Consider the following 22,251-nt stretch of genomic DNA (forward strand, 5'->3'; position numbering starts at 1 on the left):
GAGGTAAACATTTGGACAGAGACTGACCATCTCCAACTTCGAAGTTACAAATAGACTAAGATGACTTAATGACGTCATGCATGTTATTGTTTAATTGATAACAAGTAACCCATAAAAAACAATTGCTTTTAATTAATAAATGTTTATTTTTTCTTTTCAGATTTATTTTATTTCCTTGAAGTAGAGTCTGCACACTATAAAATCATAACGTAATACAATATAGTCGTTTGATTTATGAATGCATGGTTTACCTGTCCTTCGGTATATATAATTATATATATATATTTTTCTTGTCTTAATAAGTCTTAATTTAAAAGTTGACTTTCTTTATATTGGTATGTTCATTGATGCATCGAATGTTAGAATGATTAGGACTATTCTTGTTTGGAGTTTGACATTTAATAGAATTCATTGTCACTTTCCTAAATATGCATTAAACACAATTCACCGCCGTTGGTTTCGTCCCATTGAATATTGTCATTGTCTCAATTTAACTAATCATGCAACAAGATGGCAAGATGTTATCTATGGCAGAAAGTCTAATTGAAATGATGTCCATTTCTTTACTTTCTTCCCGCGAAACAGCGTCTTTAGTGAAAAAATTACATAATTACAATGTAAAGAGACATAGTTGAAACAGGAACTGGAGTTTCTTATGTAGTAAATGTTATAACATAAAGATGGAACTTAAGTCGTAAGATACCGGGCTAAATGTCTTAAAATACATATCTTCCTACGCTTCATCGTTCTGTCGTCCAATCAATCATACTTGTGTGTCTAGCGTAGGCTCGTGCCTAATGACTGATTAGTTCGTCATCCTTTTTCTCCCCCATAGAAGCTATAACAGCCTACATGTAACACGAGTTACCTATAAAAGCCTACATGTAACACGAGTTACCTATAACAGCCTGCATGTAACACGAGTTACCTATAACAGCCTACATGTAACACGAGTTACCTATGGCAGCCTACATGTAACATGAGTTACCTATGGCAGCCTACATGTAACATGAGTTACCTATAACAGCCTACATGTAACACGAGTCACCTTTAACAGCCTACATGTAACACGAGTTACCTATAACAGTCTGCATGTAACATGAGTTACCTTTAACAGCCTACATGTAACACGAGTTACCTATAACAGCCTACATGTAACACGAGTTACCTATAACAGCCTACATGTAACACGAGTTACCTATAACAGCCTACATGTAACACGAGTTACCTATGGCAGCCTACATGTAACATGAGTTACCTATGGCAGCCTACATGTAACATGAGTTACCTGTAACAGCCTACATGTAACACGAGTCACCTTTAACAGCCTACATGTAACACGAGTCACCTATAACAGTCTGCATGTAAGACGAGTTACCTATGACAGCCTACATGTAACACGAGTTACCTATGACAGCCTACATGTAACACGAGTTACTTTTAACAGCCTACATGTAACACGAGTTACCTATAACATCCTACATGTAACACGAGTTACCTATGACAGCCTGCATGTAACACGAGTTACCTATGACAGCCTACATGTAGCACGAGTTACCAATAACAGCCTACATGTAACACGAGTTACCTTTAACAGCCTACATGTAACACGAGTTACCTATAACAGCCGACATGTAACACGAGTTACCTATAACAGCCTACATGTAACACGAGTTACCTATAACAGCCTACATGTAACATGAGTTACCTATAACAGCCTACATGTAACACGAGTTACCTATAACAGCCTACATGTAACACGAGTTACCTATGACATCCTACATGTAACACGAGTTACCTATGACAGCCTACATGTAACACGAGTTACCTATAACAGCCTACATGTAACACGAGTTACCTATAACATCCTACATGTAACACGAGTTACCTATGACAGCCTACATGTAACACGAGTTACCTATGACAGCCTACATGTAACATGAGTTACCTATGACAGACTACATGTAACACGAGTTACCTTTAACAGCCTACATGTAACATGAGTTACCTATAACAGCCTGCATGTAACACGAGTTACCTATGACAGCCTACATGTAACACGAGTTACCTATAACATCCTACATGTAACACGAGTTACCTATGACAGCCTACATGTAACATGAGTTATCTATGACAGACTACATGTAACACGAGTTACCTTTAACAGCCTACATGTAACATGAGTTGCCTATAACAGCCTGCATGTAACACGAGTTACCTATGACAGCCTACATGTAACATGAGTTACTTATAACAGCCTACATGTAACATGAGATACCTATAGCAGCCTACATGTAACACGAGTTACCTATGACAGCGTACATGTAACACGAGTTACCAAATTATTGCCTAACGGCGCAGTTGTACTAGTAATGAGACAGACTGTAAACCAGTCTTCAGTTGTTTTTATTTTATTTGTACTTTTTAGCCATTTTCACTTGCATCTATCACACGAAAACAGCAGAACATGTTAAATACATACACTCAATGCTATAGACGACATTTCTCTGAAAAGATGTGCGTTCATATAGTGTGTATTTGTACAAAATTTTGGACAGAAAATCCAAACGTAAGGGTCAGACATTCTAACCGGGATGCACTATTGGGCAGCAGCGGTCATTCAACCGTGTTGAACGTAACCATAAGTAGCGTTCTTCATGACGTTTATTCGGAAAGAAATTCAATTTGTGAAAGAAACGGGATACTAAGGTATGATCTTCGAGAGAAGAGATAAAATAGCATTAGACATTAAAAAACACATCAATAAACATTTAAGATGAATCCGGTGAACTGCCATTAAAATTAAGGCGGACACAGATTATACTTCAATATTGGGCCAGAACACAAACACTAAGATCTGATTTCCCGCCAAATAAAATCGTTTCACAAGTCAAAGACACAAAAAACAGAGACAAACTAAAACAGCATGCTATATCGCCTTAAAACTTTGTAACAAACCAAACTTCTCGTTGAACACAATTTAGACAAAATTAAATTTGAAGATTGTTTTTCCAATTCCAACTCAGGCCTGAAAGTTTGACTCTCCCGATATTTGTACAGAAATATTAGACAAAACCAGCAAAAAGGAAAATCCAACAGAAACTAGGGCAATAACATTATCAATAACTGACGAGAAATATAAATAATCATAGAAAATGTTATACTGACAAGTCAAAAATTCCACAAATAGAATACAGGTATTTATTCCGGGGAAAACCCCATCACATTATCACTCAGACTGACCGATCAGTGCTCCGTTTATACCAGTGAAATCATTGTTATAGAATTAGCACTTAGACTTATTAACGTCAAAAAGTCCACAAAAAGAGCAGTAAATCTTACAGATAGTCTTCCTCACAATTAATACAGACTAGAAAAAGGGTACCATCACTTGTCAATATACCTGGAAATGATCTAGCCAAAAACGTTATTCAGAAAAATACAAAAGTATGTAAGATGAAACTATCCAAGACAGAAATATGTTCTATTATCAATCCCCAATCAGTAATAGATGGTCAGAAACATGGACAAATTCGGAAAGATCAAACGACTTAAGGCAAATTATAGATAAGCCGGATATTAAACAAAAAACTTTAGGACGAAATAAATTAACGGATACAATCATCACAAGACGAAAATTAGGAACCACGAAAATAAAACATAATGTCGGTATATCGGTCAAAGATATCTCAACAGACTGTATGCATTGTAAAACAGAAGAGACAGTAGATCATAATTTTTCTATATTACAATAGATCAGAAAGGAAAAAATCTCACTGCTGACTTCAAAAGAATGAAAATCCAAAACATGTATATGTAATCTTAGCCTATAACACTTTCTACTTCAACGTAACTGTAACACAATGACTAAACACAGTGTTTACTTGGGTTGACCGAAACGTTTATTTCATCGTATAGTGGTTTTCCATAGTTAGTACTTCGCGTTAGTATCCATTACAAAAGATAGTTCCTAATCAACATACAGCATCATGTCGTGGCACCAAAACTAACCACCTGTGTAAGGCAGACAAAAACTAAAAACCTGCCCGTCCATATCAAAGAGTTCCATACAAATGTTCATGGGCCAACTTGGCCAGGACCCGCTCCATCGCGGAGCAGGTCCCCTACGGGACCCTGCCCGTCTCCACGTCCGACTCCCAACTCTCTCTAGCTACTCGATCCCAGACTCGACTACACTTCTGCTGGCTATTATCTTTGTATAAATAATACCCAAATACTTAATTTAAGCCTAGTCCCAATTGGACAATAATAACCCAGCCCCCGGAGCATCTAATTATGAAGGCACGTGCGACTAGGAGTACCCGTTATCAACTTCCTATCTTTGATCTACCTTATACATTGTTTCTTATCTTGTTTACTTACAAATGTGTTCGCCAGCGCGAGGCATACAAGAGAGCATCTATCTGTCCTGATCAATCATACTGGCGATATTCTGCCACGGTGCTTCACCACTTGGGTACACACCCCGCCCGTTATGAGGCGTGCATCACTATCTATCACTCACGGGATTAACTGACTTTTGACCTGATGTACTTTAAACTAAGATGCTGCTCTCTACGATAAACACCATTCCAAAATTACCATTAAACCCATTTTTTACTCATTTTGTTACATAACTTATCTTACTGAAACCCGTCATAACACTTCTAAATCAGCCCATTCTCACAAATCACATACATATTTATAAAAGTCGGTATAGTGAACAGACGTATGCAGAAGGAATGGAGTGGAATCACAGAAAGTAATAGACATTAGTAAAGTGATAAAGTAGCTTGGTCAATAGGATAGGAAAGGTTTGAAGACGGGACAACAACAAAAAAAGAGTCAATTATAATTACACCTACACCGATCTAACCACTATCTACTAACTACATACCGGCGGATGGGACTTAAAACGGTACGTAACGGCAGAAAATAGATGATATTACTGGTCGTCTAAGATTTCCCTTCTGTTTACAAGATCAAAACACGTTTTTTCGACAAGACCGTTGTCGATGATACAAGAACCTAAATGCTTGAAATAAAGTCTGTGATTTTAACACATGGTCTGATCATGGTTCTATTTATTTTGCTGTTCACTGTGAACAAATTTATATACAGGACGGCAGGTCTAGTGGTGAATGTGAAACATACAGTTTACAAGTGGAATTGTGGTCAGTAGATAAAATACGAGATGTTCTAAACTCCAACCAAACTGATCTAAACTTCAGCCAAACTGGTCTAAACCCCAACCAAACTGATCTAAACTCCAAACAAACTGGTCTAAACCCCAACCAAACTGATCTAATCTCCAACCAAACTTATCTAAACTTCAACCAATCTGATCTTAACTCCAACCAAACTGATCTAAACTCCAACCAAACTGATATAAATTGTATTAGCACAAATGCTAAGTGTAAGACATACAGCGATCGATTATCTTTTATGGAAGAAACATTGACATTTTAAACTCTACAATTAATGTGTTTGGAATCAATAACGTGACGGTAGCACAGAGGTAAGATCTCTGTTCCAAAGCTTGTGGGATCGAATGTTCCTGTGGACATGTTTTTTTAAAATTTTTTAATTGAAGGGAAGTCACAAGGTAGGTATTTTTCTTTTTTGTTTCAAACGGGAGCGTTTGAATATTAAATAATTAATTCGATGATTGTTTGCTATGTAAAATGAAATGTTAACATATATCAATTATATTTTACAAAAAAAAAAAAAATAAATAAATAAATAAATAAAAATAAAGTTTAAAAAATTCATTGTATCTCCTTTGAATGTTGAATTTTTTCCCCCGTCGTCTAAAAAAAATGTGAAATTATATATTTGTATAGGAACTCTCCTACTCTCAAATCATTTAAATCAATTATCAGTAAGACAGAAATGATATATAAAGAATGCTTTAAGGTATGAGGTTTACGTAAATGAAGCATACGTCATTTACATAATTCCGTGATGTTTTAACTTTACATTTACCCATATATGGAGATCCGATATTAAGCGAAGATAATAATATGTATTTTTGCAAAAATAATCTAATAGTTATTTAACTCTCTCTCTCTCTCTCTCTCTCTCTCTCTCTCTCTCTCTCTCTCTCTCTCTCTCTCTCTCTCTCTCTCTCACACACACACACACCTACCCCACAGGCATGTTATTTGTATCTGATTCAAATGTCTCTAGGTTTTGGTCCCTTTCTACAAACTTTAAATATTAATTTTGAAACTCTCATGTTTTTGTTTAGTTTTATACCAGACGTTCAATTGCCTTCAGTACTTTGAAATATTGACCACTGTCATATATTTCACTAATTGCAAAATTTAGGTTATCTTTACATCATCTTTGTATAGAAAGGGATAGTTATGAAAGTGACAGCAAGAAATGAAATAATATCTCAAAAAGTATTGAAGACGAATTGCATGTTCAAACTACATAATCTCCTCTCTGTTGAAAATTAGAAAAAAAAATCTATCAAAATTGTTAGTGTTGATTCTAAGTTTAGATCAAATGTCAATGTAACTCTTGTTTTCATCCGCCATAGTGCATCTATATCACTGTGATCACTCACTGTTGTATTATGATATATTTAAAACTGTTTGTGTTGTTTCTCCGAAGGCTAAAAGCCAATAAAACTGTTAAAACAGCCCCAGCTTTTATTCTTAATGGACTGCTGCAGTTCAAACCCGAGTAGTCGCCCTTCTATTAATATTGACATGATGGCGCTACGGCTGAGCATGTGACCAACATTTGATGACGTAGCAGGTAAATAAGCAAAATATCAACAAAGTATCGTGACAGCCGAGAAATAACTGCGCCAAATCTCTTAAGCAGACAGAGAACATTAATTGATGGCTTCAACACATCGAGCTGATGCGTCAGAGGACCTTCACGGTATGAACTTCATTCTTAACTTCACATAAGAATAATTCTCGTTAATTTGTAGGAAGTGCAGGTGCGAGATTAGGAGTAATAATTGCCATCGAAAGTCGGTCATGACTGCTTTCATTGTTTTGACGTTGCTTTCATATATGCTTCATGATGTATAAATCAATATTCCAAGTTCTGCAATGACTCGTATTCACCTCATGATCAAAAGTCGTCTGTTGAAAAGTGACATGTTTTATGAGTAGTCTGATGGTTTAATATTAGCTAAACAGTCTACAGTCGTTACATATTTTCAGCGTCAGATGTTTTCGATGTGTATCATGTATGGAAGACCAACTAAAGGTGTTTACATTATTCAGCCGCCGATGTAGTTCCGTTCCCCAAGAACAACACCAATTCATCAATATTCACCATTTAAAAAAATATAAATATATTTTTTGATTGATTTTAAAAACCAGACTACATGGTAAATGTTGATTTTATTTTTCCTTTTTATATTTTATGTCATCGGTTTTTGTTGTTGTTTTTGTGTGTGTAAAGATGGATTTCAAATGTCTTGTGTGACACTTTGTATTCGGCATCAGCACGAATGACTCATGTGTTTACACCCTATACAGCTCTACATTTGGCTTACATGTATATATATAGCGACTGTAAAGTTGAATTCACATTTACATGTACCTGAATATCAGCACGTGCGCTCAATGTACGTGCCTACCAGTGAGTACTGAAGCAAGTTAATCAAAAGTTGACATTTTCTTATCAGTGTCCTGGAGCAAACTTTGTCTTTTGTCCTGTAAGAACATTCATAGACATTTTTATCTCCACAGGCATGATAAAAGTGTGTGAAAGCAGAAAATAACATATCGCATAAAAATGAAGAAGCCAAGGGAATAAAGCGTAAATGTCAAGGAATAACAACAGCAACACCATCAAATACAAAAATTGTCAACACATGAAAACCACAGTTTTTTTGAGGACTTGCTGGGGTGGAAAATTAGGCCCCCTTAAGTTGTCTTATATTGCTCTGATTATTCCTTTCTAATTGGTAATAAAATATTTTTCCCAAGAATGAAAAAATAAGCGATATCATTCACTAATTGACAAAATTAATTACAAACCTCCCAATAAATATGAATATCTTCATGTTAGACTCCAGTGAATGAAATTGAGACTTAGACTTTTAACATCAGTTAACAATATAAATCACCATGGTTACCTGTTACTACATTATTCTGTGTGGTAATTAAATACAGATTTATTTGTGATGTCTCATTGCAAACATGACATGTCACAATACTATGTCCACTATTTATGGAATAGGGTACTGTATTTCAGGTATTGTAGGTCACAAATAATTTGTATTTGTCATCCTGATGAAGCCCGGAAAGAGCGAAACTAGTAGACAGTACTAAAGAAATTAATGTACCTACTCTGATGCTAATGAAATTTCTGACATGATATTGCCTGGTGCTCAATCACCCTGCACACTCCCAAGTATCCAGCTGAAGAGTAATGGAACTTGCAACCCGCTAATATGTCATTGGCTCTTTCTAATATTAGTGAGTATATTACGATATCACCTGTGCGTAAATGCTGTTAATTGATAGGCAAAAGTAACAATTCAACAAATCTTGTATTATTTTTTCAAGTGAGTCCAGAAAACCATTTCCAAAATTTTGGTGAGTCCCCTCATGAATCCAGGAATCAAATATCTGACCATTAGTGCATATTCATATATATATGGATATTATTATTTGTTTCAAATCATAAAATGGTGTGTGGAAGGCGGCAGGCCCATCCAGGCGATGTTCACTGTGTTGGATAATCAAAACTTTTAAACGGTATATACCACTTATTGTATAAATGATTGTCTATACAAGAGTTGATAATTTTATCAATAAATGTGATATGTTTGGATGACAGTTACCCATTTATTGTGGTACATAAAATGGAATAGAAATGTTTTGGTGTACACATGCTACACACCTTTACACAGCTGTGTATGTTTATATCTTGTTGATGGTGTCTACCAGCATGTAAGCTTAAGTTTTGTAATGTATCACATTTCTATTTGACTGCAAATCACAACAGAATACATGGAATGTATGTATGTAGTGTAGAACTTTCTGTATGTAATTTGTTAGTACCCTAGTTGCTGTTGATGACATTTCATTTTTTTTAATATTTTTTTTGTGTTACCATGGAAACATAGTCAAAACTCACAAAATTAGTGTTTACTTGCCTTTCCAGGCTTCAGCTTCAAAACCATCCCATTCAAATCAACAAATCTTTCTGAATATATTTTGTTAGTGCCCTATTTGTGCCTTTTGCTACTGACGACATTTCATTTTGATATCTTTTCTGTTACCATGGACACATAGTCAAAAATCACAAAATTAGTGTTTACTTTCCTTTCCAGACTACAACTTAAAAATTGTTCCACTCAACTCTTCAAACATTTTTCCATATATTAGTACCCTAGTGGTGTCATTTTCTATTGGCAACATTTCATTGTTAAAATCTTTTGTGTTACCATGGAAACATTGTCAAAAAACACAAAATTGTGTTAACTTTCCTTTCCAGGTTACAACTTCGAAAGCATTCCACTCAACTGTATATATTGGGTTCATGCCCTAGTTGTGCCTTTTTTTTATTGAGGAAATTTTACTATTTATATTTTTCTGCTACTATCAATTTTTTTTTAATTCTTGTGACTTCTTGTAATACTCCTGAGCTTATTGGGTGTTGCATAAACTTGTTCATGGACAATACCAAGCTCTATTCAAATATAAGCACTCAAACACACAGGATCTACATCAGAATATAAACACTTACTGTAAGGTTGGTAAATAAGATAAATATATATACATGTATAAAATGATGCAAAAAAAATGTAATTGATAATTGACAAAAGAAGATGTTACATTTTGTACTGGTCATTTTACTGTGTTAGATCTTCAGGTGATAGTAGCGGTACATGATTGAATGACATCACAAATTGTTATACTAGTATATATATATTTGGGTTTTACACCAACAGCATGGTGCGGGGGATAATGCCACACTTTGTGGCTCCTATATATATATATATATATATATATTTGGGTTTTACACCAACAGCATGGTGCGGGGGATAATGCCACACTTTGTGGCTCCTATATATATACATATATACATTTGGGTTTTATTCCAACAGCATGGTGCGAGGGATAATGCCTTACTTTGTGGCTTCTATATATATATATTTAGGTTTTACACCAACAGCATGTATTTGAATTTTATAAGGAAATTGATGAGTAAGCCTGAATATTTGACATGCAAGCAAAGTGCCAAGTTATAACTAGGTCTCAGGGAATGATTATAAAAACAGTAACTCTTAGTTGATGAATTCCATGTGATCACTGTCATGTTTTATTATGAAACTGAGGTCATGGACCCTGGTTATATATTTGTTTTGGTTACAGTGAAGAATACAATCTTGTCTGGCTCTTTGCCATCATGTGACATACATATGTAGCTATGTGTCTGAAACTTTCCTATTTAAATGACACACAAGCTACCATTAAGCTGTTAAAGTGTTATGGACACTTTGTTACAGTAGTTGAGCTTCACTATAGAGAGAAATGCTGATTAAAACTTTTCATCACTCAGTTTTATTAGGTGATGTAGCCATGATGGTATAGTCACCTCAGTATGAGCATTACCCATAGCACGTTTGATTGTTGGTTGGTTATAGGTTTTCTGTCTCTGTGACTCTTCATATTGCTTAAGGCATTGTTTCATCAATGAACATCAGTGTTCTTCTTGAGACGTCCCTCCTACACGCAAACGTCAAAAATGTATAAGATGTGATCATGACTCAAATAGCATTGTTTTCATAAAAATTATCATAAAACTTTGACAGGTATTGTTTTCATGGTGTTTGATTTCCTTTCAACAGCTGGGGTCACATAAGGGCAGGCTGACGACAGATAACATGCAATACAGTGTGTATTTATTTTCAAATCATCTGACAGTACTAATATAGTGTAAGTATAAAACAGAGCAAAACAGAAATGGGAAATTATACAACAGCACAAGCATAAAATCACAAAACCATATACAAATGTAGATATCAATTACTTATTGGAGGAGAGGGCTAGATAGGAATCAATGCTTTAAGGAAGGGCATGGGAGAGATATCAATAAATAGCAAAACATTGTAACAAACCAATTATAAGTGAAATGTAGAAATGACTGATATACCTGTAATATTTTATTGTCATACCTGTGTGGGATTGAACTTTTGACCTGTGTTTGTGAACAGGATGATTGAGTTTTATAGCTGTACTTTGTATGTAAATGAACTTTTTCTCAGGTAGTCTCAGGTTATCATTTTTTTAGGTTCAGTTCATTATTCACAACAACCATTGTATATGGTGCATCTTGAATCTTGACGAGTATTATTAAGTAGTGTTATTTAATCAGTCTGTAGTTGTAAACCATTATATTTACTGATAATACATCACCTACTAGTCCAAAGAATCAAAAAGCTTTTTACTAGATCAATGTAATAGTATGATATTTATTTGGTGGCTAAACATGAATAGATACCATCTTATTGGGTATATTGTCCATTCTGTTAAAAAAAAAATGAGAATGCAATTTTGTCGTGTGCAGATGGGCTTATTCCCAAAAGTCGTTATAACTCAGAATTTATCAAAACCAAACTTTCTGAAAAGTATAAAAGGATATATAGAACTTCAAGAATTGGCCTTGGAGTCCAGCTCACAAATAATTACAAAACTGCTATATAATTACTGGTCATGCCATAGCCAGAATGTACATCATGTGGATAATTAACATGTTAACACCTTGACAATGTAGCTTTGGCTACAAAGTGCAGTTTAGTTTGTTTGTGATGGGCATGCAAATGAAGATAAAGTCTGTCAATTATATGGCCATAGAATGGCAACTTTATAGTGTTATCACACTGAAAGGTCATAATCTGGAAACACTAGCAGGACGCCTTTAGTATATACCTTGTCATATACCATATTGAAATCAGGCCAACCTGTTGATTTATGTCAAATCCATATAGCAATTCTAATTTCAAGCACTCTTTCAAAGTCATAGGTGTCAAATGTGTGAAAATCTTTAAACAACAATTTCTCAACTAACTCGACAACTATAAACCTGAAATTAAGTCAGCATACACAGCATTCTTGTTTTCAAAAGAATAATCTGGACCACATTCAAGATCACATGGTCAATTGTGTAAACTTTTTCGGAATAAAAACTTCTCAATATAATCACAATTACCTGTTTTACAATATTTTTCATGGAGCATGCTAGGGTGAAGAGCTTTTTAGTTTGTTCAAATGAATGACCTTTTTGACTAAGCACTTTTAATGTCAAGGATCAGACATGTTAAAATCTTTTAATGACTTCAAAATATTTTTCAATATTGTGGTATTTTTTGTTGAACACCAATTCTTAAATTGTAGTTTGAGCGAGTCCCACAGGAAAAGCATAAGCCCTGGACTCAACTATTCCAAAATTCTCTGTTATTATTATTATAACAAAAAGGTTTATAGTTATGATACATGCAATACTCTATATGGCAACATAGCCTAATTGGGTGAATGGTATGCAAATGTTAGTGACATTGATCCATTTTGAAAGTCACAGAGTCGAACGGCCAGATTTATGTTACACCCTGTATCATGCTTAAGACAGATAAAAAGAAGGGAGATAAAAACAATATTTATCTTCTATTACAGCTCAAGACAATTTCCCAGTATTCAAAACTCTGTACAGGCATTAAGCTAGTACTGAAGTAGAAGTTCTCCATTTCAATACTTTGTTTGGGACAATTAAAGATAACAGATAGAAATTGAACTTGTTATAATATTAACATATCTATATATATATATATTTTGTGTCTTTCTTTAGCAGAGCATTGGGGATAATGTCACGCTTTGTATCATCTTGTTTATTTTTAATTCTTGGCGAGCTTCTTTGTGCAGAAACAATGATGATTATATTAAAACTTGCATGAGATGACAATTTTTCCAATTTTTAAGATACATCTAGACTTCATTAGGGTACAGTCGGATTGTATAATTAACACAGATATTTATATAAGATGTGTCTACATTGAGTCAAGGTTAAACTGGCTGTATTACATTTCTTTTCTGTGTGACATTATATTGTTCAAGGATGCAGCTAAATGCTTTGGAATGCAGGTCAAATTACCAACAGGTATAACATATGCTGTTGTGTAAATTTGACAATATAGCAGCTGTTTAAAAATTAGCCATAGCTTTACTGCAAATTATAGATACTGTTATAAATGTCGTGTAAAAGATCTAACAGCTGTAATTAGTAATTAATGTCTTCAATATTTTCATGTGATGAAGATACAATGACAGACTACAATTTAAGTAAAGCTATTTAGGTCATGCATGACAGAGAAGATTAATTATCAGTTACAATACATAAATTACAGTGAATTTAGTTCTTGGTGATCCAGGATCAATCTTCACTGATGTTGAGGCCCAGTATGGTAGATAAAAGTTCTTGTACATTTTATTATTTTCTCTGCTCCAACAAAGGTCCATGATCAATCTTCACTGATGTTGAGGCCCAATTTTCTCTGTTCCAACAAAGGATGTGATGTTTCCACTTTCAGAGTATTATGTAACATGTCTAATGAATTTATGGAAGATGTGATATATATGAAAGCTGTGGTTCTTAGGTCAAATTTAGCTATATGTATTGTATAAACATAAGGTGGACATTATACAAACCATAAATAGGAAATATTCATATAGAAGGCTGGAACATTCCAGGAATGTTTGTTAGCTCTATATATATATACTGGGTCATTGTCTAGTGTGCTTAAGGCTGCACCTTTTTAAGTTCATACGGAGTGCATGATACATGAATGCTAAGAATACTACGTTTAGATTGTACAATGGAAATTAGGAAGACAGATAAAATAGTCTGTTTCAGCTTGATACCATGTATTTATATGTCAATACCAGAACTGACCCTGGAATCCAACCCTACTATATATAACTATATATATATATTTTGATAATTTTGCTGTTCATGGGATATTAATGTTTTGGACTTGTTTATTATACAGTTGAAACTCATTGTCTTAAAATCGCTTGAGTCAAAATTCTGTTTGAGTCAAAATAATTTTCAAGTCCCGATTGTTTTCCTTCTTTATCTTTGTAACGTTAGTTCGGATGACTGAAATTTCATGGAGTCAAAATTTCGGTTGAGTTGCAGCGATTTTTCAGTCCCTTCAATGGTAAAGCAAGGGAAAAGTCATTCGTTGTCTTGAAATTAATTTTTGTGAATCATTGGCTTGCTTAGAGCATTCCTATATAAATACAATTATCTTACCATATGATTAGCCTTAAATTTTATATAAATTCTGCTGACTGACCCCACCCATGGGTTTTTTTTAAACAAATGAGTGGTACTGGCCCTATGGGCCTCTTCTTGCATCACCATTGCCAGTTGATTACCTTGTCTGAGTCACATATAGATACACAGACATGCACTGTATTTTTATAACAGATATAGATTGGAAAGTACATGTTCACTTGTTCCTGTCAAGGCCAACATCCGCATCACATTAAAACTGTCATCATGTATCACACATGTACTGGTTACAGTGCTTGTATATACATAAGTTGTTATATCTCTATTGGTCCACAAAGTAGCAATGTTTATAATGAAACAGAATTCTTTCAAATCTATAAAAGTTCAGTATTTAAACCAGTAAATATAACATAATATCTCTATTGGTCCACAAAACAGAAATGCTTACAATGAAACAGAATTCTTCCAAATCTTAAACCAGTTAATATAACAATTTTTATATTGATACATTAATATGTTATAATCATTCAATTAAGACTTACACACAGGTATATATAACAAACAATAGCATGTACAATGTATGTATTTGTAGCATACTTGCTAAAATCACTTGAGGAGGAGGGAGATTCACAATTTTAGACATTTAATTCTGTTTTTTTCAACAAGTGAATTTTCTGAATAATTCTTGTATTTTAAGACATAATGATTTTGTTTGAATGAACAATCCAAAAGATTACAAGTGTCATTTCTTTACTTGAGGGTACAGACATATTTTATGCTTGCTTTAAGCAAGAACACATAAAATATCTCCCATTATGATTTTAAAATGTTGGCAAGTATGTTGTAACAAAAAGGATGGAAAAGCTACAAATTGTAGCATATGAAATAAAGATACCCAATACTAGAATATAGTTCAACCCCTGTACCTCCAATATACATCAAACTTATATGATATTAATTAATACACACCACCATTTGACTTCAGTTATCTTTAACACCTGCAGTCCTGATCACCTTAAAGCTGTACCATATAGGAATATGTGGGTTTAATCAGTGATAATGGCTTCTTTGCATGATTAGTTGAATATAAAGCCCACAGGTTTACTGCAAATCATTTGCAGTAAAGTTTATATTTTACAATGTATGGAACTAATATGATATTTGAAAATCCCCATGTAGTTACAGCATTGGTGTGTTTCTAGATCTGCTAAAACGCTGTTACAGTAAGGCAGTAATATCAGGCGTTAAGACTGAGAAATAAATTAATAAAGAAAACAGTGTTAAAAAAATACTTAATTATTCATAATCTTTAAACATAGATGATTAATAAATTTTCCAGGTTATAATCTGCACCTGTATATAAACTGCAGAGCTGATTTTCACAGAGTTGTTCGCTATTTCTTATGATATGGTTACCACTGATGTTTGATAGACCTTCTCAAATTTAAGATATAGGTTCCCCTTTGTCCCTTGTTGTGCCCATTTATTTATGGGTCTGTTCATAAAAAGAAAATGGCCGACAGATGGATATCTTAGATTTTAACTTTGGAAGGGTTTTATTGTTATTTCCTGAGAACCACAACATAGAACTTAATCGTATTTCTTGTGTATGCTTTCTTTGATCCCTAATTGTGCCTGTTTGATTTTGATACTGATCAGCAAAACAAAATGTCTCACAAGTGGCCATCTTGGATTTTGACTTTGAAAGATTGTTATTGCTATTTCTTGAGAAGTACATGATGGATCTTTTTTTAAATTTATATGTAGGCTCCCATTGGTCCCTAGTTGTGCCAAAATGATTTTGGAACTGATCAGTAAAACAAAATGGCCACAGGATGGACATCTTGGATTTTGTTATTTCTTAAGAAGTACTGAATGGAGATCTCTCAAATTTCACATGTTCCTGGTTTTTTTGGTCCACTTATAAGTCGCTTCGGTATAAAAGCCACATGCCCAACTGACAGGAAAAAAGAAGTGGCTTATAATCCGGAAAATACAGTTATACATGAAAGCATATTCTTTATCTTCTATATTATACTTTCTCAGAAGCTGGATATTATTTATGATAATTAGCATCAGAAATTCTATAGCTAAAGCCCACTATTACAATTTATACCTGTCAAATATGTTAACCTTTATATAGCTAACACATTGCATATACAGTAGCTGCAATAAATTTAAGTACATGCACACTCAAGTTTGGACTTAGTTGTGCTTGGAATCGAATACATGTATACATTACTTTCAGTTATAATATTTCACTAAAATGTAACTGCTACCAGAGAGAAGCTAAAGGACTCAAAACCATATTGGCTGTCATATTGTCTCCTTTTTACTGTTGTATATTCAAATGATAAGAAATGATATTAGGCAGTACTATGTAAAAAAATATATTGGGCAGTACAATGTAGAAAATTATATTGGGCAGTACAGTGTAGAATATGATATTGGGCGAAATATTGTAGAAAAATATATTGGGCAGTACAGTGTAGAAAATGATAATGGGCGATATAGTGTAGAAAATGATATTGGTCAGTAGAGTGTAGAAAATTATATTGGGCGAAATATTGTAGAAAAATATATTGGGCAGTACAGTGTAGAAAATGATATTTGGCGATATAGTGTAGAAAATGATATTGGTCAGTAGAGTGTAGAAAATTATATTGGGCGAAATATTGTAGAAAAATATATTGGGCAGTACAGTGTAGAAAATGATATTTGGCGATATAGTGTAGAAAATGATATTGGGCGATATAGTGTAGAAAAATATATTGGGCAGTACTGTGTAGAAAAATATATTGGTCGATATATTGTAGAAAAATATATTGGGCAGTACAGTGTAGAAAATTATATTGGGTGATATATTGTAGAAAAATATATTGGGCAGTACAGTGTAGAAAATTATATTGGGCGATATAGTGTAGAAAAATATATTGGGCAGTACAGTGTAGAAAAATATATTGGGCGATATATTGTATAAAAATATATTGGGCAGTACAGTGTAGAAAATTATATTGGGCGATATAGTGTAGAAAATGATATTGGGCGATATAGTGTAGAAAATGATATTGGGCAGTACAGTGTAGAAAATTATATTGAGCGATATAGTGTAGAAAATGATATTGGGCAGTACAGTGTAGAAAATTATATTGAGCGATATAGTGTAGAAAATGATATTGGGCAGTACAGTGTAGAAAAATATTTTGGGCAGTACTGTGTAGAAAAATATATTGGGCGATATATTGTAGAAAAATATATTGGGCAGTACAGTGTAGAAAATTAAATTGGGCGATATATTGTAGAAAATGATATTGTTTAGTACAGTGTAGAAAATTATGTTGGGTGATATAGTGTAGAAAAATATATTGGGAGGTACAGTGTAGAAAATTATATTGGGCGATATAGTGTAGAAAAATATATTGGGCAGTACAGTGTAGAAAATTATATTGGGCGATATAGTGTAGAAAAATATATTGGGCAGTACAGTGTAGAAGACTAAATTTTGCAGTGATTAATATATAAGAAATTAAATTTGGTGGTAAAGTGTTGAAAATTAGAGAAATTAAAATAAAGAAAATTCCAACCAGTGTAGAAGCCCAAAGACAACAGCTTTATGTGTGACTGTTAACATATTTTATGATATATTAAACATTATATAGACACAGGTAAAAAAATGAATGTCATGTATTATATATAATTACTTGGAGATGATGAGCATGGTAAGCCCTTCAGATATAAGGATGTTAAGTATGATTTACACACACCCATATCCTACCAGCAGGGATGATATGATATATCTAAGACTTTATTCAATGTCTTTGTAGAGATAAACATGCATGTATATTTTCATATTGTCTGAATTTCTATTTCAGACTCCTGGGTGGAGCTGAATAACTCAGGCCCACAGGATCCCCTGGTGCCACAGTCTATATATAATGGAAATCTGGAAAAGCTACTTATAGATGCTCAGAAGGAATCACGCACACCCTCACGTGCCAACAGTAAAGAATCCTCTGCCAGGGGGAGGTAACTCACATTCTATTTATCTGTGTACTTCTGTCAGGGGGAGGAAACTTACTTTCTATATATCTCTCTCAGGAGGAGGTTACTTACATTCTATTTATCTCTGTACCTCTGCCAGGTAAAGGTAACTTATATTCTATTTATCTGTGTACCTCTGTCAGGGGGGAGGTAACTTACATTCTTTTTATCTCTGTACCTCTATCAGGGGGAGGTAACTCACATTCTATTTATCTCTGTACCTCTGTCAGGTAAAGGTAACTTATATTCTATTTATCTGTGTACCTCTGTCAGGGGGGAGGTAACTTACATTCTTTTTATCTCTGTACCTCTATCAGGGGGAGGTAACTCACATTCTATTTATCTCTGTACCTCTGTCAGGTAAAGGTAACTTATATTCTATTTATCTGTGTACCTCTGTCAGGGGGGAGGTAACTTACATTCTATTTATCTCTGTACCTCTATCAGGAGGAGGTAACTTACATTCTATTTATCTCTGTACCTCTGCCAGGTAAAGGTAATTTATATTCTATTTATCTCTGTACCACTGTCAGGGGGAGGTAACTTACATTCTATTTATCTCTGTACCTCTGTCAGGGGAAGGTAACTCATATTCCATTTTTGTAATCCAGGAGAAGTTGAGTCACCTGGCATATATACTCTTTTTGATTACCTGTTGTTTAGTATCCTCTGCCTTGGGGCAACTCTTGACCAACTCTTAAGGTTTGTATGCCAGGGAAGGTAACATCATTTACACACATACAGGATAATTAGATAGACCACCAAGGGGAGATAACTCACATTTGGTATACCCTCACATATTACTAATTAAATGTATAAATTCCTCAACTAGGGAATGGAGACCATTATGCAGTACAATCCCTGTACATTCAGTAAATGAGACTCCTGTAGTTTGTAAACTGGTATACTGTTCAAACCCTTACTGATCAGAGAAATTGGCAACTGATCAACTCTCAATGGATTTGTACCTGTCAGAATTTCTATAGTATATTATGTGAGAGAAGAATGGCAACAATTTGTGGAAAACAACACCCAGTAATAGTTTGGAATCAAGTACTTTACATATACACTTAACACATTTGAATGGTAACTGTGAACACCAGCTGTCTTTTAAGAAAACACAATCCAGTATGTTTCCTGACATTGAATGATACTGAAATACTACAGTAAGTAGCTGATGTTACTAGAAAGATAGTGTACAGGACGTAATAGAAATAGTAGGATAATTAAGTAAGTATCTGGTATGAAGATTGGAAATCCAATTGGTCATAGTATGAAAATGTCAATGTTTTAATGTTTTTTCAAATCATTTATTGCTTAAATTACCATTAGCATTGGAAATGTGACAATAAAATGTTATGAAACTGTGTTTTCCATATGCCGTGTTTTTTATGACATCTGATTGGCCATGAAAAATAACCACTAATTTACCTGCCAATGAAACGTAGTGTTTCAAAGTTGAACAGTTTACATTCTGTTGGCTATTTTTGTTGGCAAGGATCAGTTGCAATCTTCAGAACACATTTTATCAGAATTGCAGAGATACACAATTTATATATACCAACTTTGCAATGATACACCATAATGGAGCCTATAGAGTTATGGATGAATAAGTTATACAACAAAACATCAGCTGATGACATGGCAGTGTCGCATTCGAATATGACCATGTGTAAACTGAATATGACATGAAATGTCACGATCGTTCACAATAATTATGATAGCAGTGTAGATATTTGAAAGAATAAACAAACAAAAGTCAAGGAAAATCATGGTTCTTATCAAAAAAGCAAATCAAATTAATTGTCTTCAAAAAATTTCTGATAGAAATAAGTCAGTTTGGCAGATCTGAAAATAAACTTCCTGTTTTAGACATCCGAAAAAATGTGTCAAATGTAAATGTCACATTCCATTTATTATCACAATTTCCCCTGACAAATAGAACCTGATATTAAGGGAGTTTCATTGTAATATTCATTATCCACCTGTTTCTAATACCTCCTGTTATCCCATAGCTGTTTCTGATACCTCCTGTTATCCCATAGCTGTTTCTAATACCTTCTGTTATCCCATAGCTGTTTCTAATACCTCCTGTTATCCCATAGTTGTTTCTAATACCTTCTGTTATCCCATAGCTGTTTCTAATACCTTCTGTTATCCCATAGCTGTTTCTAATACCTTCTGTTATCCCATAGCTGTTTCTAATACCTCCTCTTATCCCATAGCTGTTTCTAATACCTCCTCTTATCCCATAGCTGTTTATGATACCTCCTGTTATCCTATACCTGTAACTAATACCTCCTATTAGAATAGGTATTGAATATTTTTGATATTAGTTTTTCATTAAGAAGTAAATTTAAAGGATTTTGGATCAGTCATGGAAATACTCAAGTTTACAAATTTCAAATTATATTGAATCATTGTACATACAGTAGGTACCTCTCCAGACTAATCTAATTCCTTGACAAAACATCCAGAATTAAGTTTTTGTTAGTCCTATCACCAGACAATGACAGATTGGTAGCTGTTCGACAGTGACATCTGCACTTGGAACAGTCTGTTTCTTTTGCATTCTCACAACCTGATGTTTCTCAGGGCATTTGACGTGATCCTTTGGTTTCTGACTTACCGGTAATTCTCCTCCATCACAAGAAGGTGCTATATATATTGTTAGTCAGCAGTCAATAGAAAACCTGCTTCAGGACATCACATCAGGTTTACTTCCTCAAAGCAAACAATATGTAGTTATTGATAGCACGGGTGTTGATATATTGTGATATTTCGGTCACTGATATTGATGCATTTTGAAATATCGAAAATTTAATTAAAATCATTATTCTACAAATCGTCATTAGTTAAAAGGAATTTATGATTCTGCAATGTTCAAAATTTTTCTTTACGATATAAAGTGTGCAGTTAATGTTGAAATAATTTAGATGGCTCTCCCACCTCACATTTTTAGGTGTGTTGACATATACAGAACTTAGAAAATAAAGTATCATTACACAACATCCATATATTATCCCAAGATTTGCTTGTTCATGTATCCATACATTTTCTGAAAATCAGTAGCATTTCAGACTGTGTATGTATATGATACTATTCCCAGACAGACCTGAGAATATCTCACAGTGTTAATGTGAGTACATGGATTGATGTAGGTGTATTGCGTTCGATTAAATTGGCTAGTATATATGGAATAGACATAGTATATAGGTAAATCTGATGAGTGTCCGGAGGCAAGGGTCAAGCTGAGCTACTGACCAGCTCAAGTATGTCAGTGTTGGTCAAGCTGAGCCACTGACTAGCTCTAGTATGTCAGTGTGATTAGCTTGAACTCTGTATGTGTTACTGTATGTAGGTAGGGCAGATGGTCATTGATCGTATTTGGTCAATATTTAATGCTAGTGGACAAAAGACTGTAGTGGAGACAAAATAATCTTTAAACCATCATAATGACAAGGTTATCTCATCTTGATTGACCACTCATTCATAATGTAAATATACATAGAGCATTTAAGCTTAAGCCTGAAAAAATACTGACTGACCTGATGTGTGTTTTTAGGTCATGTGACCCAAAGGGTCAAGATAATCTAATGCTATCATGCATTGTCCTGCGTCTGCACCATGTTCCATCTGCTGTTTGATGTCTGTAAATTTTTGCTTCAAAACACTATGTCTGCTTAATGCCTAGATGGATTTCAACCAAATTTGGTCTGAAACATCATTGGGGGTGAAGGATCATTTCTTAAATTCAGAAAGTTGAATCAACCCTAGGTAGTTGGGGGCAAGGCCCCAAAATGGGAATTTAGATGGTATTTTGCTTCAAACGCTACTGTTCCATAAGGCTTGAATGGACTTCAACTGAATTTTGTCTAAAACATTATTGAGAGTGGGAAATCATTTCATAAATTCAGAAAGTTGATTCAGCCCCTA

General features: G+C 34.2%; 1 protein-coding gene across 1 annotated transcript in view; it reads left to right on the forward strand.

The window, feature by feature from the left end:
- Positions 1-6,793: 6,793 nt before the first annotated feature.
- LOC132561757 (BCL2/adenovirus E1B 19 kDa protein-interacting protein 3-like) overlaps positions 6,794-22,251 on the forward strand; it is a 31,696-nt gene continuing 16,238 nt past the window's right edge. Inside the window, exons 1-2 of the mRNA XM_060226458.1 lie at positions 6,794-6,897; positions 18,147-18,300. Coding sequence (XP_060082441.1) covers positions 6,855-6,897; positions 18,147-18,300 — 197 coding nt within the window. The 5' untranslated portion in view covers positions 6,794-6,854. The remainder of the gene's footprint in view (positions 6,898-18,146; positions 18,301-22,251) is intronic.

Source organism: Ylistrum balloti, unplaced genomic scaffold, assembly GCF_031769215.1.
Source record: "Ylistrum balloti isolate Yb309-2 unplaced genomic scaffold, AGI_CSIRO_Ybal_v1 Utg371274, whole genome shotgun sequence".
Taxonomy (NCBI): Eukaryota; Metazoa; Mollusca; class Bivalvia; order Pectinida; family Pectinidae; genus Ylistrum; species Ylistrum balloti.